At 44.0% G+C, this 25,230-nt stretch overlaps 1 protein-coding gene across 19 annotated transcripts in view; it reads right to left on the reverse strand.

Annotated features, from left to right (window-relative positions):
* The window catches only part of KALRN (kalirin RhoGEF kinase), a 695,573-nt gene that overhangs the window by 453,675 nt on the left and 216,668 nt on the right, over positions 1-25,230 (reverse strand). For all 19 annotated transcript variants that reach the window (XM_032149952.2, XM_032149957.2, XM_032149956.2 and 16 more), the window contains exons 4-5: positions 13,238-13,430; positions 8,693-9,205 (exon numbers count right to left, since the gene is read on the reverse strand). In XM_032149952.2, coding sequence (XP_032005843.1) covers positions 8,693-9,205; positions 13,238-13,430 — 706 coding nt within the window. The remainder of the gene's footprint in view (positions 1-8,692; positions 9,206-13,237; positions 13,431-25,230) is intronic.

The following is a 25,230-nucleotide window of genomic DNA, read 5'->3' on the forward strand; positions in this document are numbered from 1 at the left end:
CAGTGTGACAACCCAGATTCTGGAAAGTACTGTTAACACAGTGTCTTAGTTCTCAGTTCCAAAGAGTCACTAAGGGGTCCACAGTTCTATGGGGTCCATTCATAAGCAGGGGCTGCATAGGCAGACTCTTTACACACAGCAGTTCAGGTCTTGGCACCTTCCACTCTCTTGAGAGAACCGTGGAAGGGAGCCAAGCCTCATGCCTGAGCATTCTTCCCAATCCTTCCTTCATTCTGTTCTCCACACCCACACTCCTCCTGCAGGCGTGCTAATCTCAGGATACAAATGGGGCTGAAAATGCAGGAGAGGGAAGAAAGGAGAGGGAGAAAGGATTTAAGAGGGAGAAAAACAGCTTTGGGAGAAAACACACACATGCAGCCTGTAGAACACTGTGACTTAGATTATTTTTGGAATCTAATGTTTCTAATGTTCAAGGGGAGGAAATGAAAAAAAGTAAGTCGAAATTCCCAGGACCAGCAGGCTGGAAATAATACAGGACACTGTGTTCTGTGTCAGGGGGCGGGATACAGACACACTTCCTTGTCCTGAGCCCCGTCAACAGTAGGTGGAGGGGTTTGGTGGTTAAGGTCTCAGTAGGAGGGGGAGAGCAGGAACAAGAGGGCACCGGAGCCTTTCTCCAAAAAAAGCAGGAAATTACAACCACCCAGTAAAGGCCTTGCCCTTCTGGCCACCCTGAAGGTCACAGCTCTTTGAAGCCTCCCTCCCAACATGAAGGGCTCAGGCAATTGAACCACACAGAGACATGACGCGCCCCTCTGGAGGCCTGTCCAGTGCTTGTCCCTTCACCACAGCACTGGTGAGGACACATGTCAAGTGACCCTTATCCTCCTAGCCCCCAGCCCCTTTAGCTACCACCTAGGTTCCTGGCACATGCCACCATCTGTCCTGCATGGCAAGAAGCCTCCAAAGAGAGGGTGTAGAGGGTGTGTGTGTGTGTGCACGTGCGAACACGTGGGTGTTTGTGTGCGCACGTGCGCGTGCGTGTGGTGTGTGTGTGTGTGTGTTGGGAGAAGAGGGAGGAGCACCAGCTTCAAAGCAGAGGACTCTATCCCAAGCAAACCACTCAAGCACACCAAGTCTCAGCTTTCCCATCTGTGAAATGATGCCCCTATACGTGCCCACCTGGCCTACCACATACAGTACATGGGAGACTTGGATGATGAACCACGGACTGGATGACTTTGGGTGGGTCTCTGCTCTGGGTCAAAGATTATTATATAAAAGGATGGGCTGGGCCAGAAAATCTCTAAGGTCATGGGTGTGAAAATACTTTCAACATTCCCAAAAGAATTACATATTGTAATTACTGCAAAGGCAATTCACTTTGACAAATGACAGTGGAATCATGTTACTGTTGCCTCATGGGGAATGAGGGTGTTGGAGGTGTGGGGAAGAGAAGAGAAAGTGGGCCAGGGTCTACCAGGGAAGTAGAAGCAGCAGGATTTCTCTACAACAGCCCCACTGATTCTGGTCACCCCAGGCAGGATAAGACTTTGGGTCCTGTTTTGGGCTCTAGGGAATGACCAGAACTGTTTATACCTTGGTGGGAAAGGACAGGAAATAGCAGTGGATACTTTGCCCAGTGATGGGGCATCCTGGGGATGTCCTGCAATGCTAATGTGGCCAACAGGACATACCAACCTCAAAATGCAATAAGCACATCACCCTTAGCACAGTGGTCTGCTGCCTACCACAACGCCCAGTGGTGCCCAGTGTAGATTTTCTCATGGTGATTAACATAAAAGCAACATTATTTTGTTTGCACAGACTTCCAAGAATATTAAAATGCATAAACATTGCCATAGGAAGTATTTCTGGCCCCAAGTATGCAAGGGAATAAGACAAATATGCTCTTAGCTATACTGCAAAGCCAGAAGGTGACAAGTGTCTCCGATGTAGAGGGTGCATGGGGACGGGTGCTCACCTCTCATGGGACACCAGGAAGAATCACTTTCCTCTGCGGCTGCTTCAAGGACAGACCTTGTTTTTCCAGAGAACTTTCCCTGTGGAGGATCTCCCTGCCCTGACTCCTCAGGTGTGACCCCAATTTGACCTATGTGCTCCTCTTTTGTGCCCTGCCCAGGGGCACTGCATAGCCTGGTGACCTGCAGGACCCCCAAGAATCTACACCATAATTTCCAACTTCTCTCAAAAATCAATTCTGAATTTTGTTCCATTAAGGATAATTGAAAATGATTTAGAGCAGGTTCATTTGGAAGAGAGCATCAGTGACACTCGTCATGGTCTCAGCAGGCACCCATGACTGAAGAGTAAATCATAACTGAAATAGCGCAGGGAGAAGGAAGGGAAGCCAATATTCCTGGAATAGCTATGCTGGGCCAGGCACCATGCCAGGCACTGCTACATACATAACCCCACTCAATTCTCATAACAACCCTGCGAAGAAGTTTGTCTTTTTTTTAAGCAAACAAACAAATAAACAAAACCTCAAGGGAGTAGGGTTTTATTTTTGCTGAGAGGTTTCTTATTTTTCATAATTACCCAAGGCAACAATCCTGAAAAGAGAAGAACCCACTACAAATATGTAGGGGAGAACGAAAAAGCAAAAAAGCAAAAAGTATTATATAATTGTTAAGTTGTAAAAGGGCTTAGATATTTATTTAGTGGAGCAAGTCTCAAAGGAAGAGGAATGGATTGGGGTGGGGGTGGGGCTTTATTAAACCACTCTGCAGATTCTGGTACATCTCCTCAGAAGTTTATTCTCTATCATCACCACCTCCAAAGCTACCACCACCATGACTGTGGCCACCCCACTTCTCCTGTTGAAAGATGTTTTCATTGAGAGAGTATTGTGCATGAGAACAGTGCAGTGTGGAAGCAGAAGAAAAGTCAAAAGATGCTGAAGTAGAAGTAATACAAATTCTTTATCTTTGTTTTGTCGGTAACATAATTGGGGGTGAGAAGTTAAAGATGTGCCTAATGTCTCACAATCGATACGTGTCACCCCAGGACAAATCCTAACTCTACCCACCACAGCTCCATTTCAGCATGGCACCCATGGATGTGAATAGAATTTCACCATGCAAAAATGAATATGCAGGAAGGCATTTAAAAATTAGGCTTTACAAAGTGAGCTTTCCCATAGTGGTAAAGGCAGGGCCAGGCAGCCATGGAGGCCACAGTCTCTGCTGAACACCTAAAAAAAATGAGAGATTCTCATTTGGGCTAGATGTCTTGGTCATGGGGGAGGTAGGCACCAAAATATCCTCTCAAGCAGGGTGATAAGGATATTGTCTTGGGCGTTTCCCAACCATGCATTTACACATGAAACAAATACAATGTGCTGCATAAACCAATAATAGGCATGATTCCAATACTGGAAGCCCCATTAGCCAGCTTTGTTCACTCTTTTGGGGATTCTCCCAAAGTGCAAATATCTTCTCCTTTCCAGAATAGCTTTGGGCAAGGCTAAAAAACGGGCCCCCTGGGTAGACATCAGTAGAGCTTCCTTTATTCAAAAATGAAGTAGATAAAGATTTCTCAATCAGTTAAGTCTAGTTATGCACTGGAACTCTTTGAAGCTCTGCTCCTTCCTTGAAAAGACTGGAAGACTGACGGCCTTCCCCAGATCAGAAGGCAGATGGGAGTTTCGGTATTTTCTGGTACTTATCATTGGCATCAGCACATTGACATCACGAGGTCATAATGACTGTCATCAGATGGCAAGGCTGGGATTTCTACAGTGTGTGGGAGGTAGACGTGTGGACTTCACGGTTGCTTCTTGTTCTAGCATTATAAGATGTGCCCTGGGCACCCAGGAAGGGGTGTGTGTGGGGAGGATCTTCCACTGAGTAGCACTCACCCTTCCATTTTCCAAAGGCACATCTACAATGAGTCTACTTAACAACTTTTAAGACCACATATGGCCCCCAATGGGGAAGAAGCCCATCCCCTCTCTTCAGTAATAGGTTGTGTTTGCAGGGCAGACACCTTCATCACACAGGGTCTACTGCAACTGGAGGGGTGGCCGGATGTGAAACATGGCTGCACAGAGAGCCTTAATCTGCACCAGGCCAATGACAGGTGACCTGGCTTGTGTTCTGTGAATACAGTGGAGGACAGTCCCATTAGTTATAGACCAGAGGGCGCCCGGCTGAGACTGCAGTGGTTCATCTAACATCATGCATTGTTTGAATCATCTCTGAATTACTCTGTGTTTCCACAGATTGCTCATTAAGACTTTCCTGTCATTCCTGAGCAGCAGTGTTCTCTGAAAATTCTCCAAGCACAGAGGCTGTGCCTAGGACAGTACAGGGTGCACAGAAAGCATTTAATAAGTAAGAGTTTATGCAAAGGGAAACAAAAAAACTTTTGGAGGTATGGCTGTCTATCACCTTGATGGTTTTATAGGTGTATACGCATGTCCAAACTTATCAGACCATATGTGTTGAATATGTGCCACTTATTATTTATCAATTATACCTCAATAAATCTGCTTCTAAAAATAAAAAAAAAAGTGAATACACAGGAGCTTATGTGCTCACTTCCTTAATTAGATGGTGAGCTGCTCCAGACAGAACTTCTGGCCTACCCACCCTTTTGGGGGCTCACGACAGCTGTTCAACATTGATTATTAAATGAATGAGTGACTTGCTTTATGAATTATCTGTGGAACAGAGGCCCTACTCCCTAGATGCTTAATTGGGAGAGAGCATGGCCCACTCTCCAGCACCTCCAAGATGGGGAATGTGGGGGGTCACCACAGGTGACAGGGGAAGAAGTGAGAGGCAGCTTCACTCCCCAAGGCCAGCTGGTAAATGGGGAATACCAATCCATTTTCAAGCCCTTGGGAACAAGCTGTCACCCTGCAAGGCCAGGGGAGAGACTGCGCCCACCTCTTTTACAAAAATAGAGGCTGAACTATCACCAGACTCCTCTGATTGCCAAGAGCTTCCCAGATCTGGAATTAGAGGCCTCTGCCAACCAGCCTCCCACCAGAAGGGAGACTAAGACTTGGCTCAGGCAGTAACTACTTCCTTAAGCCCTTGTTTAGATGTGGATCCACACTCACAGCCCTTACTCCAAACCATCACCCTCTTCACCCCCTTCCAAAGCCACCAAATAAGTCAAAGGCTGAAGCACTTAGCTCTGGGCAGATATTTTAAATTAATATTAAAGCAACTTAAAAGGACTGTTTTTCTACCCTGTCCAGCACTCAGCACATTTTCAGTGGCAGCTGGGTCAAGCTTGAGTGACGTTTTCACCACTGACTCAACCTCAAAATATTCCTGGGCTGCCCTCATCCCATCCTTCTTTTTGCTCCCTTGTTTTGAATATTCTCTCCCTCTCTTCCCACCCCTCTACTCACATGCACATGCATGAACATACACATGTACACATTTGCACACTCCCCCACAATCCTTTTTAAGGTATAAGCACATCACACAACAGGCATTCTAAACCTTGGGTTCATGGATAGAATTCAGGGATCATATACTTGGATAGGAAAAAAAATCATATCTTTATTTTCACTAACCTCTAACTGAAATATAGCATTCTCTTCCATTATGAACATAGTCAACAAACTGCATTAGTGTTAGCAATGCTGGTGTCTTTGACTCCAATAGAAACACACACATTTTCATATCACATCAGGGTTGTTGTCCTGAAACCTCATTTATTTATGTCCATCGCTACTTCAGGATTATGGTAGTTATTAGACTTCAAGTAGATCTTATTAGCATGTTAATTGAAAAGTACATATAGTGCTGCTATTTTTAAAATGTAATAACTATTTCTTTATTTTATTTTTAACGTTTAATTTAGATTCAAGGGATACACATGCAGGTTTATTACCTGGGTATAATCCTATCACCCAGGTACTGGGTATACTACCCAATAGTTAGTTTTTCAACCCTTAGCCCCCTCTCTCCTTACTGCCTCTAGTAGTCCCCAGGTTCTATGTTGCCATCTTTAAGTCCATGAGTATCCAATGATTACCTCCACTTATAAGTGAGAACATGTTGTATTTGGTTTTCTGTTCCTGCAAATAACCGTGTTTAAGTAATTAATTGCTTTCCAAGCCTATGTATATTTTTTGTACATTTACAAATGTTATTCTGAGAAGGGGTCCATATGCGTCACCAGACCAAAAGAGTCCATGGCACAGAAAGAGCCCCTGCTGTGGAATGAGCATTAAAATGTAGGATTTGAGATTTTTCTCTAGGGCCATCAAGGCATGCACCAGGAGACCTAGGGGCTAACAGGTGGTGTTCAGTGGTAGCAAGAGGCAAGCTCTGGGAGCAGAGGGACAGGAGGGTTATTGGATAAGAGCTTGGATGGGCTTTGGAAACAGATTAAAACACTGGCCCTGGCTAACCAACAGTATGACCTCGGGCCAGCCACTTCACCTCTCTGAGTTTCCATTTCTTCAATTGTAAAATAGTAATTATCATATACTATACAATTCTTACGAGCATGGATTGAGAGAATATATGTGTAACAGCAATTACTGCCCTGTTGAATGGAACTTGGCAGCCCCTAGAAGCGCAGCCTCCTTGACTTGGGAACTTCTGGAGCTATGGTATGCTGTTTGCTTGGTTTTTCAGACAGGCACTATCTGTGCCCTATGCAGGCTTCCCCTGTCCTTGAGCCTCAGGGATACCATGAAGTGCCCCAAACTCTAAAACATACCTAGGCAGACCTAAGTCCCCCACCTCCCTTTCTGTCCCTTGCTCACTGAAACAGGTACCCAGGCCAGGCTGCAAAGCAGATTCCCTGCCCCAGAGCAAAACAGGCCTCAAGAAAAAAAGAGATGTTCCAGATCTTTCCAAAACTGGCAACAGGGCCGGGCACGGTGGCTCACGCCTGTAATCCCAGCACTTCGGGAGGCCAAGGCGAGCAGATCATGAGGTCAGGAGATCGAGACCATTCTGGCTAACACGGTGAAACCCTGTCTTTACTAAAAAAATACAAAAAATTAGCCGAGCATGGTGGCAGGAGCCTGTAATCCCAGCTACTCAGGAGGCTGAGGCAGGAGAATGGCGCGAATCTGGGAGGCGGAGCTTGCAGTGAGCCGAGATGGTGCCACTGCACTTCAGCCTGGGCGACAGAGCGAGACTCTGTCTCAAAAAAAAAAAAAAAAAAATTAAAAAAAACAAAGGAAACAAAACTGGCAACAGAGCCAAAGTACCTGATTCTGGCTTCACAGAACAGCTGGCTCCTGCCCTGGCATCTAATCACTTGGTGAGCAATGCAGGAATTCTGAGGTCTAAGCTGCCCTTCCCAGAGCAGGTCAGGCCAGGGTCAGACCTAGGCTACCAGGCCACTGGGCAAAGAGCCCCAAGAAAGGTCAGAAGTTCCCAAAACTTGCTTAAATCATATTCAAGAGGTATATAAAAAGGGATATGCTATAAAAAGTGATATGCATTAAAAAAAACTGCATATACTAATTTTCTTTTACTGTATGTTATAAAAAATTAGAAAACATTATAAAATTATACAGAGAAAATCAATCATAAGCCTGTCCCAAGGAAGCAAAACTATTAACATTCTGGTAAATTTTCTTGCAGTTATATTTAGTACATAAATTGGGATCACACTTATACAGAGAGTTTAAGATCTCGATTTCATCATTTAAAAATACCTAGAGACATTTCTCAATATGAGCTCTTAAAAGACAGAAAACCATCATTTCAGACATTGTAAAATTCACAGGTTACTAAGAGATGTCATGGCATCCCTAAGAACAGTATTGTCCATTTAAATACAAGTTATATCCAAAAAACTGATAGGAGGAGAGCCTATTTTATTCTTCTTAAAGCACATATAATAGTAAACTCTTCTTTCTCCTCTTTAGCTTAAAGAGAATCTAGGGAAGATACCTTTGTATCCTCAGCAAAGAGGCACTATATGCAATTTTCCTTTTTTACATTCTCTTATCTTACTTTCCCCTGATAAGGGGAAAGCTTTGAAAATTCACTGCTAGAAAAAATGGTGTCTTACTCAAGAAAGTGCTTAGCAGCTGAAGAGAAACCGCTGGAAACAAGTGGGTATGGCAGGAAGAGCCCTGGACTTGGAAACAGAAAAATGCTGGATTCAGATGTCAGCTCTGTCACTGTAGACCCAAGATCAAAGAACATCCGTTTCCCTGCATGTCAAGAGAGATACCACCACTCAACCCGTAAGGATCAAAGGATTATGCAGATTAAATAAGACTGTGTGAAAGTGGTTTGTCAATGGTAAAATACATTGCAGGGCCATAATCACTAATTAATATTATAGTGGCTGTTAACAGTACTGTTTTTGTTCCTTAGCTGGCTTGAACCACTCATTGCAGGCACTCGGGGCAGCTTCTAACAGTAGGCGAAAGCATGGACCCTGGAGCCAGACTGCACTTCCCAGCTTGGTGAATTCTTTAACCTCTCAGTTTCTTCATCTGTAAAATGTGATTATAATAGTACATCTACCTCTTAGGACTCTTGAAAGGATTAAAATGAGTAAATTTGCACACAGTGCTTAGAACAATACCGGGCACATAATACGTACTATATAAGGGTGAGCTTAAAAAAAAAATTACATTAGCTAAAACTAGTAGGCACACTGTTTCAAAGCTTTCCAGAAAAGTACTATCATTAATCAGAAAGTTGGATGAGCAACCTCTGCTCTCTCACCCCCATCCCAGCTCAGGTTTGGCCTGTTCCCTTCCTACCTTCTCAGCATCCTGCTCGAAGAGCCGCAACTGAAAGCACTGGTCCAGCTTGAGCTTGCGCACGTGCCACATCTGGTGCAGGTGCTGCCGGGTGGAGTGCAGCTTGTCCAGGAGGCTGGTGATCTTGGGCACCAGGCTCTGGAAGTCGGCACTGCCTGGGATGCAGTTGCGTCCTGAGAAGCCGTCGCTGCAGCGGATGCACTGCAGCAGCCGCTGCCCCTCTCGGTCCAGCTCCTCCACAGGGGCCTTCAGCACCTTTTTCTTGAGCTGTGTGTGCTCGTCAATGAGCCGCCGAGAGCCCTCCACATCCACGGGAAACTCCTTCCGGGCTAGCATCTCCTGGAGGTCCTCGAGGCGCGAGAGCAGGTGCACGGCGCTGTTGAAGAACTCCTCCAAGGAGAGCCGCAGTTCGATCCACTCCTCATGGTTGTAGTCCAGGGAGCCGTCAAACTCCTCCGTCAGCTGGGAGGGGTCCACCAGCTTCGTGAGGCCCTCCACAGATACCATGCTCGTCTGTAAGGGGCAGACACAGACAAGGACACTCAGTGATGTTGGGGGAAGAACAGGGCAGAAATAGGATGAGGGAAAGGACAAGATAAGTCCACATAATAATGACCACAGCCTGCCTCGGGAAGGGTGAGTGGAGGCCATGGGACTCACTGGTCAGGAGTCACAGATCAGCCGGGATCAGCAGTTTCTACAGACTGCTGACTGCTTTAGCAAGCCTCTCCAACTGCCCGCCATTTACCACCCCAGAAGAACTGCTTTTGTGTCCCTGCTCTCCTCATTTTCCCTTCTCCTGACCCCAGTTCACATCAAAAGGGCTTCAGAGGCTTGAAGCAGAAACTGGAAGAAAAACTGACCTAGTTTCTGAGGGACAGTTTTCTACAGCTTTAAAACCAAGGCCCATGGACCCAGGGTATCATCATAGTTGGATTAAGCAACATGGGCCAGTGCTTGGGCTGCAAAGATTTCACAGTCTTATCTTTTCCGAGGCTCTCCCTATTAGCTCTTCCGTGGTATGGTGATGGGCAACAGGGGAGTCTGGGCCCTTGGCTTTCTCTGGGAGGCCCCTACAAGCTCCTGGAGAGCAGATTGGAGAATGTTTGTCTCCAGGAAGCAAAGCGTCTCCAGCAAATGATGATGCAGGCAACCACCTTAGTTTATTAGTAAACATCTTTTCCTTCCTATAGGGCTTTAGGCTTCTCTTCTTTCTCATGAAGAATGAGAGGCTAGCAAATTAATATCTGTGTTTGGGTTCCAGCCCTACGCTTATTAACTGTGTGACCCAGGGCAAGCTATTAAGGTCTCAGAGCCTCAGTCTCCTCCTCTGTGTAATGGAGATAATAATTTCTTCCTCATTGGGCTTGCAGAGATTAAATGTATCAATGTGTGTAAAGCACATAGGGTGCATAGCATGGAGTACATGCTCAATCCCTGTTAGTGCCCACTTTGATGATCTGAAGGCTGCATAATTACTCAAAACCTAAAAAGCAATTTATCTCTCTGTGTCTTGCTACTCTCTGAGCATCCCCTTTGTTCCTTCTCTTTCCACCCCTCTCCTAAGAGGAAGGAAGGAGTTGCCATAGGCAGGAGGGCTGGTCTGGAACAATGGTTGTCAAACTTGACTGCTCATTAGAATCCTTTGGGGAATGTACAAAAATACCAATGCTCAAACCTCATCCCTAGAAATTCTGATTTAATTGGCTAAATGGGAGCTTGGACATGAGTAGGTTTAAGAGTCCCTCAGATGATTCTAATGTGCAAGTAGAGTTGCAAACTCCTGCTAATCTCCATCCTTGCTACTCAAAGCATAGCTCTCAGACCAGCAGTATTGGCATCACATGGGAGCTTGTTAGAAATGCAGAATCTTAGGCTTTACCCCAGACCTACTGAGGCAGAATCTGCATTTTCAAAATCCCCAGGAGATTTGTGTGCATTAAACTTGAGAAAACCTATTCCAAAGTACTTTCTCCTTCAAATTTGGCTCAAAGTTTACCACTTCCGGGAAGTCCTCCATCATTATACTTATCAATTACGTATAAGTATCTGTTGTTGAACAAGCTTATACTCTCATCTCTGTATCACTTGTCACCCCAGTCTGCGCTAAGTATTAAATTCACTGTTTTTAAGATATTGCCTTGTAAATATTCCTTTGATTGGGAGGCCCCCAGCTATCTCTCCTATCCTCTTATTTAGGAGGCAGAGACAAGCTTGCTCAACTTAGAGTGAAAGAGGTGCAGCAAGATGGGACATGCAGGCCAGCAATGCTGAAGCAGAAGTATCAAGACATACTGAAAAGATTGTTTTCAGTCTCTTCAGCTTATACATTTATAGGCTTGTTGTCACCACCTCTGTATAAACAAGCCAAAATATAGAAAGCATTTCCCTACAGGACTCCTAGTGTTCTGGAGGGGTGCTGGGAGACTATAATAGGTCACAGCTTTTATACCAAGCCAAATTTCTTGTATTGTTTACACAGAGTGAGAATCGCCTGCATCAAGTGTCAGGTCATTGTGCTCAAATCACAGCCTATTTGACACCACACACAGGCGCTCCTGGCCCCCAGGGCACAAAAGTCTGAAATGGGAACCTGCTGAAAGATTAAAAGCAGCTCTGCGTTTTCAACACACACACATTTAAAAGTTCATCCCCTTGCAGATGAGGACTAGAATTCTGAGGAAGGGAACAGTTTAAATTTGGCTGGAACACAGATGCTTAAATCATTGATTTAATCTGATGTATTGTCATTAAAAATTCTCAGGGGAAACATATACCCTCTAGAAAATTTAGTTTAAAAACATGTTTTCCTTGATTATGAAAGTAATATGTCATCCTTGAAAAAAATAAAAATATATGAAGTAAATAAAAACCACCCATTATCCAGTCACCTAGAATAAACCATCACTAACATCTTCAATCTCAGTTTTCTTCTCCATACATACACTTTAAAAACAAATCTCAGATTATACTGTCCATATTGTTTTATCACCTGCGTTTTACTAAACAATAAATATTTTAATACTATTTTTTCTAAATACGGCTTTTCATGGCTTCATAGTATTTGGGTTTTTTGTTTGTTTTTGTTTGTTTGTTTGTTTTGTTTTGTTTTGAGGAGTTTTGCTCTGTCACCCAGGCTGGAATGCAATAGTGCGATCTCAGCTCACTGCAACCTCTGCCTCCCAGGTTCAAATGATTCACCTGCCTCAGCCTCTTGAGTAGCTTGGATTACAGGTGCACGCCACCACGCCCGGCTAATTGTGTATTTTTAGTAGAGACGGGGTTTCACCATGTTGGCCAGGCTGATCTCGAACTCCTGACCTCAAGTGATCTGCCATCCTCAGCCTCCCAAAGTGCTGGGATTACAGTACAGGCATGAATCACCACGCCCAGCCAGTATTTGTGTATTAATGTCACCAACGGTAATGGCTAGTAAGGATACAACCTATATATGTGCAAGTATACGTACTATATATGTATAAATATTTATGCACATGTGTATATATACTATTGTATAGGAACATATGAGCTGTGATGAACATTCTTGTAGACATTTCTTGTTTGCAATTTTACCTGGCTTTTTACCTTCTTGTTTGTTTAGATTTCATATTAAGAATATTTTCTTAAATTAGGCTGGGCACAGTGGCTCATGCCTATAATCCCAGCACTTTGAGAGGCTGAGGTGGGCAGATCACCTGAGGTAAGGAGTTTGAGACCAGCCAGGCCAACATGGTGAAACCCTATCTCTACTAAAAACACAAAAATTAGCCAGGCATGGTGGCAGGTGCCTATAGTCCCAGCTGCTCAGGAGGCTGAGGCAGAGAATCACTTGAACCCAGGAGGCAGAGGTTGCAGTGAGCCGAGATCATCACTGCACTCCAGCCTGGGTAACAGAGTGAGACTCTATCTCAAAAAAAAAAAAAAAAAAAAAAAAAGAATATTTTCCTAAATTAGTTACTAGATACAGAAATACAGTTAAATAGAAGGAATAAGTTCTAGTATTCAATAGCACAGTAGAGGAATTATAGTTAACAATCATTTATGGTATATTTCAAAAGCTAGAAGATAAGAACTGTAGTGTTTCTAGCACAAAGAAATGATAAATGTTTGAGGTGATGAATATCCCATTTACTCTGATTTGATCGTTACATATTGTATACAGGCATCAAAATGTCACATGTACCCAAAAATATGTACAACTATGATACAGCAATAAAAAAAGAATTGCTACATCAATGGACATAAACTCTTCCTAAGGTTTTTGTTACAAATTGCAAAGCTGCCTCCAGAAACAGTTGTCCCAGTTACACAACCACCGACAGTAAATAAGACTGTCTAATGAAGGTGTGCATTTGGGACAATCTCGTGAGCCTCTTGTTCCTCCCCATACTCTAACTGGTAAGGCCATGGTGGCCAAGGAATCCTGAAATCTCAGCCCTTGAGGTGTCACATACTGTATGGTAGATGGAGAAGAGGAAGTGAGAAATGTGTGGATGGCAGAAGGGGAAGGGAAAGAAGATGCTAAGAGGGAGAAATCTGGCTCACCTCAAAGATGAATTTGGAGCTGCCAAAGTTGGTCTTCTGTTTCTGCCAGAAGTTGTCGGGTTTAATGATGAGGGCCACATGGATCTCAGCTGGAAAGGCTTCCTGCAGCGTTTTGAGGAGGGGCTTGATGAGGTCCCACTTGGAGCCCCGCATGTCGATGATGACAGTGAAGCCACGTTTGCACACGTCCTCACTGTGGGGAGGTCAGAGGTCAGTATGGTCACTCTGGGTAGCTGAGACTTTGGAGTAAACAGTCAAAAAGCACCCGGAAACCTGCACTTCCCTTGACCAGAATCACTCTTTCAACTTCACGCCAGGTCTCTTGGCCACCTTCAAACTCAACTCAAACTGTACGGCCTCAGAAAACCCTTTCTGCATCTGACCAATGGTCCTGGCATTCTGCCTTCTCCCAGCACTTGGCAAATAACTTGGCCTTCCACATGCAGGTTGAGTATCCCTAATCTGAAAATCCAAAATCTGAAGTGCTCCAAAACTTGAAACTTTAAGAGGTTCAACATGATGCTCAAAGGAAATGATTGTTGCAGCATTTCGGAGTTTGGATTTTCGGATTAGGGATACTCACCCGGCAAGTAGAATGCAAACATTCCAAAAAAAAAAACCAAAATCCGAAGTCCAAAACACTTCTGGTTCCAAGCATTTTGGATAGTAGCTAACCAACCTGTAGTCAACTGTACTTGTTGGGATGTTTACAATTTGGATATTCACAATTGTATTTGATTTTTATTTTAATTTTTGTCTCCCTTTCTTGTTCCTAAATGAGTCATGTTTTCCCCATTGAAATTCCAGTTCTCTAAAGACAGACCCTGTCGTCTCTTAAACCTGAGATGGAAAGTCCTTGACAGGGGTGTTGTTCTGCCCTGTGCCCACATCAGTGACAGACACTGGTACATCTTACCACTAAGCCCAAACTGGGCCAAAGAATGCTTTTTCAAAAATGGCTCTAGGTTGATTCTGCCAGTTGATGAGAGATGGTACACAAAGTATGAATAACATGTATTTATCACTATTGTATTTAAGATGTATTACTTGTAGTTTATTATTATTTCTTTTTACTTTTTTTTTAAAGGGTCAGGGTCTCGCTATGTGCACTGGCTGGAGTGCAGTGGCTATTCTCAGGCACAATCACAGTGCCCTATAGTCTCAAAACTCCTGGCTTCAAATGATCCCCCTGCCTCAGCCTTCCTGGTAGCTGTGACTACAGGCTTATGCCACCATGCCCAGCTTTGTGGTTTAAAATGTATGTCAGCTTAAAAAATCAGGTCGCTGAGTCATGCTGATCACTCAGAGAAAGCCAAGAGTGGAACTGACTGGAACGGAAGATGCAGACCAGTTGTTTCATGTATTTCCATTGTAAGAGTCACAGTGTGAAATGCATGTATCAGGATGTTAAGGGACGATGGGGGAGGAGTAACTCTTGAAATCAAGGCAAGATGAAGTGACAGCGACCGTCTTGAAAACCAAGAGATAAGCAGGCTAAATAAATCAAGATGTTGCTATATAACTTAGTAGCAAAGTTTATTTAAACACTTGAACTTTGACTATAACTCCTGAGAATAGGAAGAAAAAAATCGAAGGTCAGAATAGTTATAACATCTCAGTTTGGAAGAAAGTCTATGTTTGGGTAGTTAGGGGTCTTTCCTTCTCTTATTTTTTTAAAGCCAATCCGTTTACTCTATAATTCAAAATAGACATTGGTTACTTCACATTTTAAAATATAAATATCATCATAGTATTTCCTTAGGGTCTTTCACTAAATTTCCCATTTCCCAGACTGTACTTGTTTAAACCACTATGTACGTTACATGACCCACATATATGCCTACCACATATCAGTTGCTTACAGCTGCTGGCAGTAAGGCCACAGAAGGATTCAGGTCACAAAAAGAAATAAAAACCTTTTGGGGGGCTTTATTCTCAAATTTCAACCAGTGATGAGATTGTTACAGCCTCATTAAGAGACCACAGCTCTTGACTATGTGAGTGTCTCAAGCACAAGTCAGCTTACTTAGGCCTCCCTGGTACACACAAAATTCCCCAGGAGAGGCGACTCTCTCCAGCATGAGAGAAAGGATGAGTATTCTCCCCAAATCCTGCATCCCAAAGGAAAGGAGTTGCCTCTTCTTCCCTGACACTTATTGAAACAATGAGTGGCCAAAATTTTCCATAAATAATTTTCTCTATCCTCTTGTCTTAAAGCAATGTAACTATTTTCCAAATTACAGGATTTCTTTCCCATTATAAGAGAAACACCTAATAAGTACACAAAAGTTAAAGTAGTCAAAGATCCATGCAAGAGATGCTAATGGTAGGACTGTATAACACCCAGGCCTATTTCCTTTCCACCTTTTCTGTGCATATAGTTTTCATATCATATACTGTTCTACTTTTCACTGTAACATAGTTTTTTCTCATGTCTAAAATGTCTTCCAATCTGTTGCATTTAGTGATAGTCCATCTTATGCCTATACATACCATAACTTATTTGATCATTCTCATGATTGCTTTACAGAAAAGTATGTCAACCTACATGTCCACCAGCAGTGTATGACAGTACCGCCCCCTTACTGTATCCTCACCAGCACTGGTTGTTGAATTTTTAAAATCTTTGCCTATTTTATTAAAAAATATATTATATTTAAATTTGCATTTCTTTGATTACTAGTTATTGCTTTTTGGCCTGTAAATATTTCTTCTGTGAACTATCTCATCAGCTCTTTTGTCCATCTTTCTATTAGGGATTAGTGGCTTTCTATTGGGATTTAGGGGTTTTCTCACTGAGCATCATTTAGTTTAGCTTAACTTATATTTGTTGCATGCCCACCTATGTCAGGTTCGGCAACGTTAACTGTGGGTATTGCCTTTCCTTAGAGATGATTGTCTTCCTTATTTCCCTGCTCCTCAGACTCCATCTCTGTTGCCGTAATTATGCTGACCTGAGAATTCCTTGTCCCTAACAACAGATATTCTGTGTTGCTCCCAAGAGCTGGAGGTCAACAATCCCAGCATCCAAAGCTGGTGGTCAGTAGCAGGTTATGCCCTGTTAACTAATCATTTCTGACAACTAAGAGTAGAAATTAGGTCCTAATATTCTGTAGGAGGTTCTCAATAACTCAGGAGATGGAGAAAGAGGCCCAGGAGCTGAGTGCTATGACCTAATCTAATTGGCATTTTTCTGTGAAAACAGGCTAATCTTCCAAGGTGCTTTGTGTGTTTGGTTTCAAGTAAGGGGCATAGCTGGGAAAGGGGAAATAACTATTTCATTGTGTGCTTATTCTACGCTGGGGCTATAGTTCAGTATTTGCCATACATCATTTCATTATATCCTAACAATAACTTCATAAACTAGGTATGGTTATCTCTATGTGACAGAAGATGAAATTGAGGCATAAAATTTGCCTAAGATCACATAACTAGTAAGTGGCTAAGCAAAAATTCAAAACCAGGACTGTTGACTTGAAAACCCAAGCTCAGGCTGGCTCACGCGTATAATCCCAGCACTTTGGGAGGCTGAGGCGGGCAGATCACTTGAGGTCAGAAGTTTGAGACCAGCCTGGCCAACGTGGTGAAACTCTGTCTCTACTCAAAAATACAGAAAAAAAAAAAAAAGAAAACCCAAGCTCAGGTCACTATATCATACTATAACCCATCACACTGACACTATGTGTGGGTGTTTTTGTTTGGGGACAAGAGTTGGGGGGTCAGAGATGAGGGGATTAAGTTAGGGGACTCAGAGGAGATGGGGTAAATTAGGGCAAGGAGTCTAAGTGAATGATCTCCCTTCTGGAGTCTGTGAAAAACCACAAAGTCAGAGAAACAAAAGAGCATGGCATATTGAGAAAGTTCAAGTGATTAACTCTGGTTCAGGCCTTTGAATGCAAGAGAGTGCAGCTCTTGAGTGCCTTGGAGAGTCCCATTCTGGGCTCTGTTCCTCTTTTTGCACACCACCCCCACTCCACCCCAGGAGCCGAGATGACTCACCCACATACAGTCTGTGCTGCACATCCCTCTTCCCCTTCTAGGCCAAGCTCCTAGTATCTGAAACCCTAATACTCTCTGCCCAAAAGGCCCTTAGCCTACTTCCTGGGCCCATGGGTATCTCTTTCCAGGGTCCAATTCCCAAGGGCAAGTAACACCACCATTATGTGTACCCCAGGCCTGAGGGGTGACAAAGGGCTGCTATTTGCAAGAATGTGGCTAGAACATAAATGTGTGAGCTGGGGTGTTCACTTGCATGCATGAAGTCCCCCTGCCATGTAGGGCTGAGCTGGGGAGAAGGCAGGCAGAACATGAGTGGGGGCTGGTCTATTGTGCTGCCACATTTGGGCCTGGGAGCTCAAAGGAGTCCAACAAATCTAAATTTAAATTTGGCCTCCTAGGTTGCTGTGAAGATATATTTGTCAAGGTAGAAGGACAGAACATGTTTTATTTAACAGTTTGTTAGCTTGCTATATTAATTTTAAATATTCAGACAAAGGGTATGTGAGCTTCCATTTGTACTCTTGCCCTAGGCACCACAATGTTAGAATCAGGCCTTGCAAGAGACGAGACTGGAGTGGATGTAGGCTTCAAATCAGAATGCACCTCATATGCCAAGGCAGGACCAGTGGATTTGTCCTAAAGGCAATGAGGAACTACTGAAGGGTAAGATTCAGAGAAGGAACATGATCAGGTGATTCAGATAGATTACCCTCCAACTGTGCAGAAGGAGGGTAAACTGGGGTCAGCCCAAAGGAGTGTGTAAGAATAGAAGAAGGGTCCTTGCTAAAATGACTCTTCAAGGAAGTCTTCCATGGACCACCCTATTTAAACCTGTAACTGTCACCCGGCACTCTTTATAACCCTTCTCTTTATTTTTCTCCTTAGCACTTAATTACCATCTGGATAATATGTTTTACTTATTTACTGTCCATCTTCCCTCACTGGAAAGTAACCTCAGTAAGGGCAGGAAGTTTTTATTCATTTCACTGTTGAATGTTCAGTGCCTACTACAGTGCCTGGTGCAAACGAGGAAGGGGAGGCAGCAGTTAAGGGTATGAAAACTAGAACCAGCTTCCTAGGCCTGAATCCTGGCCCCATCATTTACTTATTGTGGAACCCCTCTGTGCCTCAGTTCCCACAATGTAAAATGTGAATAATAATTACAGGGTTGTCTTAAAGCCTAATAGACATAAATCACTTAGGATGGTGCCATACACAGACTGTTCTATGTAAGTCTAAGCTGCCATAGGAGATGTCACTGGTGTCCACCCAGGGTCCCTTTACTAACCACTATGCCTGTTCTCCAGTTCCAAGAGTGTTGGAGCTATCAGCTGATGCCTGTAACCATCTCTGAATACTTGCTTTAGCTGATGCCTACGCTTCTCCAAGAGAAACCTGGGCAGTTATACCCCCACACCAGGGCTGGTGAGTGCCTGTCTGGTACAGGTGTGTCAGAGCCTAACTCCTTTACCTCACTGCAGAGTAACTCTGAAGTGTGATGTATTTTCACCGCCTCCCCAGTCTCCCCAGAAGGCTGCAACTAGACTTCACCTGAAGTCTTCATATATCCTTAGTTGGTTTTTCCCCTTTCCTAACTTTGCTTCTTTCAGTCTCTTACAAGTTTTTCCTGAATAGCAGACCCTTAATAAATCATTTGTATCCAAATCCCTGTCATATTAAACACAGTCTTAGACAGTTATTTTTATTACAGTGTTATGAATAATAATGTAAATATAAATTGTATACAGTTGGCCCTCCATATCTGTGGGTTCCACATCCATGTACTCAACCAACCTTGATGGAAAACATGTACAGCCACCTCTCTGAATCAGCGGGTCTCAAACTTTGGTTGATTGAATCTGCCAATGTGAAACCAGCAGATTTAGAGGACCGATTGTATATTTCATACATATAAGAAATTCTGAAGGCAATTTGATATATGGTCTGGAAGTTAAAAGAGAAACCTGGTGTGGAAATTTTTATTTAGGAGTCACACAGTGCCTGGCACATAGTAGGTGTTCAAGAACATTTGCTGAATGAATAGATCCCTGAATGGGTGGTAGCTGATGTACACACAAGTGGGTGAGATCCCCCAACAAAACCCAGGAAGAGGAAAAGAACCATCTTCTGAGTCAAGAATAGAATTGACAGGAATATCAGTGTTTAAGAGGTGGGAGAAGGAAGTCGATGACCCTGAGGAAAAAATGAAGAGAGGTTAGAGAGAACCAGGAGAGGAATGACGTCAAAGAAATAAGGGAGGAGAGGATCGCGAGGAACCACAGTGTCAAATGCTGCAGAGAGATTGGTCATTCACTGAGAGCAGAACTATTGTACTTAGCAACTACGAGGCCACGGTCCCATGAGTCAGGGACATTTCAGTGGGGTGCTGGGGCCAGAATAAATGCTGGAGCAAGGAAGCAGTTTTCCTGGTTAATCTCTGTAATGATTAGCAGGAAGTGCCACAGATATCAGAGGCTGCTTGTGGTGCACTTCTACCCCCTGGCTCTGTCTCCCCGACCCCAGCAGTGGCCAGAGTCTGCATGGTGCTCTCTGGCCAACCCAACTCCTGCAGCTGCTCCCCAGCCTGCCCTCTTCCCCAAAGCACAACACTCCCAGACCTCTTCTCTCATTCACTGTGCTCAAATGACAGCAGTTTGAGCAGACCCGTGTACAGTGGAACATAACTAACAGGTAGCCTGCTTTTTCCCTTTAGGTGATTTACCTTTTAAAAGATATTTATTAGCCCAAATCAAACTTTCAAGGACAGAAGTTTGCATTGTGTATGGTGAGGATGGGGGCATAGGAGGGTGAAGTTTGGAGCAGCAGACTTTTATATCCTTGTTTTTTATTTAAAAATATTTTTTAAAGCAGACTTTGAAATCCCCTCAGGAGGGGAAAGAACAGTGGGTGATCCCCTTCCTGTTCCCACATCTGCTACTTGAGAGAGAGAAGGCAGCCACTGCCCTGTCTCCCCTGTGCCCACCCTGCCCTGTAGTTTCCCATCTGGGGCATGGGTCCCCTGAGGCCCCCTTGGCCAGGTTCTCACCCTTTGTGATAAATCACAATCCCTTCAAACTGAGCTGTGTTCTGTTTCATAGACTCTCCAGGGCTCTTGGGCCCAGAAGTCATAAATGTATACTAAATGACTGGATGATGGATCAGCTGTTTCTTGTATGCAGTTCTAGACCATTTACTCTTTTGTTCATTAAATGTCACTGGGGCTGTTTTCACTTAGTAAGCCTGTGCTATCTCAGAAAAGCACTTTCACCACTTTATGCCAATGTTTCTCAAACTTTAGTGACTTTCTTTATCACCTAGAACACTTGTTTAAAAATGCTGATTTGGGGGAAGCCTTCCAGATATTCTGATGAATGTTGGTCTGGGATAAAGCTCAGGATTCTCCCCCATAGTGATCCAAGGACAACAGTTAGGCACTCTTAGGTGTGGTTTTTGAGAGTTTAATGATTAAAAACTGACTTTGTCTAAATCAGATATTACGATATGCATTTAATAAATAGTAGGTAACACACAAATATATCAGATAGAGTAACAATGAAATAAGTCAGAACAACATTTGCAAGGTGAACAACAGCTACACCATACAGAAGCCTGTTGAAAATGTTAGTTTCTCTCTCCATGGCCTCAGGCTCTCTCCAGTGGAGTCACTTATTGCAAGAATAGGCTTGGAATGATTTCTGCCATTGGAGTAAGTGTCTGGTTCTTTTTGCAAAGACTGAGCTCCTCCTCTTGGCCTAATGAGGCTTTCCCTAAAGAGCTTGGCAGTTTCCCTCCCCAGTGTTGCTGCATGTACTCAGACACCTACTGAAGATTTGCTTTCCCTGGCTCCCCTCTCTAAGTTGCCATGAAATCACTGCCAGGTTTCTGCTTCTTGTCATACACCTGACCTGGCAGCCACATCTCAAACTTCTGGGCAAGGCCTGGGTGTCTCTCTAGGTGCATGTTAGGTCCTGCCCACACCTGATGCCCACAGAGTCATCTCCTGACCCACTGGGCTGGCTTCAGGTCTGATGGATCCAGGTGTAGAGGGCCTCTGTGGGTGGGTGGGTGTGTGAGGAATGAATGAATAGGCATGTCACAACTGATCGTTTTCACTCATGGTAGCCTAGCAGAGATCACAATTTAGCAGCCCACTATTGAAGCCAATCCCCCAAAGTGGTTTTATTAGGCACAGTTGTTGTTGTTTGTAAAGTTTTTACATGTCTTTGGAGAAGGCTTAAAACCACTCTTCAAGCCACTCCCAGCTCATTTACAAACTTACACAACCAGTTTGTTGGCCTTTGGATTTGCCTTCTCTGTCTTAGTTGCTACTATTATCCCAGCTCTGTTTCACACTTTAGGAGACTCAGTTACCTCCACTTGAGGGGCAGGGGGCAAGTAGAGTACCAGTGCCTCAAGCCACAGGTCTCTCTGGACCCAGACAGCAGGGCTGAGCACCTGTCAATGACAACCCCAGGCCAAGCTTTGCCCTACGTTACAGTCTGGCCTTAGGGAGACAAATGCCACTTCTCCCATCTTTTCTTCCAATCTCTTCTCCCTGGACTTCTTTCCAGGTTCCTGCCTGAGCAAATCCCAGAATGTCTCTCTGGATTCTCTCCTGGCCACATGAGTGAACCACCCTGCATATCACCCATTATCATCTGACCACAGGGTTGAATTCAAATGCTACCTTCTATTCTTTCCTGATCTTTCTTCTACCTTATTGCCTGATCTTCCTCTGTCAGAGCAATCTCCTCCTCGCTAAAACAGATAACTTATTATCCATGCCTCTCTTAATGCATTTATTAGTTTCAATTTTATATTCAATTTGCCCTCTCATGCCTCTATGCCTTTGTGCTTGCCCACGCCAACCTCATCTTTGCCTGGATAATTTCTACTCACATTTTTACATTCACAAGCCTCACAAGCCTCTTCTTCCAAGAAGTCTTCTCTTACAGATACATTCCCTCCCCACCCTGCTCCATCCCCACTGGGATAAGGGGCTCTTCCTATGCATTGCCATGACTCTGTGCTTTCCCACATGGCAACTGTCATGGCTATTGTGGGGTATCTATAGCCAGGCTCTGGCTGACCAATTTCTAGAGCCTTACAGAGATTCATATGGCTTCAAAAGGAGAACCTCATTATGAAGGTGCTTCAGAAATAACAGTGTCACATAAATTGTACCATATTATCTATTAGTTCATTAATTTATTCATCCAACATACATTTATTGAGCATTTGCTTTGTGGCTGCCCCAGTACTAGGCACCAGGGATATATAAATGTGGACAAGACAGAAACATGAAAGTTTCATTCTAGAAGGAGAGGTGGACACAAGACAATGCTAGATAAAGAGAATAAATGCAAGTTATGATAAGTCTTAAGAACTTCTTAGGACAGCCCACATGAGGAGCAAAAACTGAAACTACGAGAAATAATTTGTTAAGAGAATACTAAAAAAATACTAGAGGCCAGGCGCAGTGGCTCATGCCTGTAATCCCAGCACTTAGTGAGGCTGAGGCAGGTAGATCACTTGAGGTCATGAGTTCAAGACCAGCCTGGCCAACATGGTGAAACCCTGTCTCTACTAAAAATACAAAATTAGCTGGGTGTGGTGGCAGGAGCCTGTAATCCCAGCTACTCGGGAGGCTGAGGCAGGAGAATCGCTTGAACCCGGGAGGTGGAGGTTGCGGTGAGCCAAGATTGCACCATTGCACTCCAGCCTGGGTGACAAGAGCAAAACTCTGTCTCAAAAAACAAAACAAAACAAAACAAAAATACTTCAAACAGAGGGAACAGCCTGTGCAAAGGCCCTGAGGAGTCAAATAGCCTGGATGCTGGCTGCTCCTCCACTGCAGCCAGGGAGGAAGCAGAAATCATGAACTTCGGTAAGGAAGCAGGAGACGAGCAGCTACATCTTGGCTAGCCCTCTAAATCGTGAGGACCTCAAATCTTCCAGCTGAATAGACATATACAATGAGAGCCAAACTACTGAAATTTGGGGCAACTTTTTTTTGGTAAAAATGAGACATATTCATATATTAGTGGTAAAAGCTAACTTACTGAACACATGAGGCTCTAATATTAACATTTATATACATTATCTTATTAATTCCTCACATGAAACTCATAAGTAGCTGCTATTTATTATCCTGCCCTATTGCTAAGAAACTGAGGCTCAGAGAAGTTGCTTACAGTCACCAGGAAAGAGTAAAATCAGGATTTGAATCTTGGTTTGTTTGACTCCAGTATTTGTGCATAAAACTACCTTTTTTTTTTTTTTTTTTGCCTCATAGATGTATAGAACACTTGATCTTGAAGAAACATTCATGCTTCTTTTTGCTAGCTCCTCCTGTTAGAACTGAGGGTAGCAAGTTTCAGAGGTGGGAAGTAACTTGCTCTAGGTCACACAGTCTGCTGGATATCTTAGCCATTTGGACCAGGCATCTAGTTGTCAACTGCCTTACTCCAGGTCTTTTATAAAACCATGAGAACTCTGGAAGTGACAGGAAGAAAAATCCTCCCTTGAAGAAGCAAACACTAAATAATCTGGCTTGGAGGCCCAGGGTATCCTGTGTGAGTACTAAAACCCCTAATTCGGGAATAAGGACCATCCCCCTCATGGTTTCCACTGTGCTCTGGCAGCAGAGAAATGGCCTGACCCTGTTTGTCCCCACTCACGTGATGCCACCTGAGATCTACCCCATTTCTATGAATGCCTGGCAGATTCCCACTTAAAACAGCTGCTGGAATAAAGATCACATTGATCCATTCTAATGGCAGGTAGGGAAGCAGAGACCCACAACAAGCACCACTCCAGCAGACCAGCCAGGGAGACGAGCATTTCTGCTTACCTCCTTAGTGTGTGCTGCTGGGGGCCAGTTCCACTGGCATGGGTGTGTGTTCAGGGTATCAGCAGTGTGAAGATGTCAGAATCCTAGTGTGAGGACCAGGAATCCCTAGTGCTTGGGCTGTGATGGAGCACAATTAACCTTCAAATAAGACCTATTCACTAGGATGTCCAGGGAAGGTGACAAATTGAACATGAGTAGAGAGCTAGCCTGATCACTGAGGAGTGGCTGACAGAGAAGAAGGACAAGGCAAGCTAAGAGTTCCTCATTTAATGAGGGCAGCACTGGCCCTGCCATAGCACAGCTTTGGTCCTACAGGGCTGACAGTGCAGGATGACTTGGAGGAATGATCGGGAGGAGTCTTATCCATGATGCCTGGGCAGCCTTTAGTACCTGCAGACTGTTCACCATAAGCAGACAGAAACCAGAAAAGGGAGGAAGAAAAAGTAGCCCCAAGTAAGTATCCACTTCACACTTTCTACCAGAGCTGTGCTGCACCCATGTCTACCCTAAATCGTTACATAAACTGAGTTCTTCCGAATTTGAGGAGAAAGAAAGGTTCCTGGAGTTCTGTAGAGAAAACAATTCTGATCCATTTGTGCCAGAATTCTCAAGCCATTCAGACATGTGGAGAGTCTCTGGCTGTGGGATCTAGACTTTGTTCAAACTTTTGCCGTTACCTGATCTGTGTTAAGCTGCTTTCTGCTCCTTAGGGCTATTCTAACTGCCTCTGTACTTCTGCTGATTGCCCCAAGCCACACCCACTTTCTGAAACACCAGAAATCAGCAGGTGTTAAAGAAAAGTGTTAAAGACACATTAGCACCTGCTTTAAGTTCTCTAATTGGTATAATCAGAAGTAGTAAAAAGAATATTAGAGGAGACAGTGTCTTACAGAGAATGAGCTGCTCTCTGGAAATGGGTTTTAAATGAATGTTTTTTTCCCACAGACAGTTCTCAAACTGGTCCTTTAAAATGGGGAGGCCTCCTGGATGGCTGGGTATCCAGAAGGCAGGAGAGAGGTGGTGGGGCTCCCTGTGCTGGTCATGTGCTCTCTCCACTGGGTCATGGGTGACTGTTCTCCACCAGCTGTCTTTCTGTCAAGCTGTAATCCAGCTGCCAAAAGACCTCCTCAGGATCTACATT

This window comes from Hylobates moloch, unplaced genomic scaffold (genome assembly GCF_009828535.3).
Source record: "Hylobates moloch isolate HMO894 unplaced genomic scaffold, HMol_V3 SCAFFOLD_4, whole genome shotgun sequence".
Classification (NCBI taxonomy): Eukaryota; Metazoa; Chordata; class Mammalia; order Primates; family Hylobatidae; genus Hylobates; species Hylobates moloch.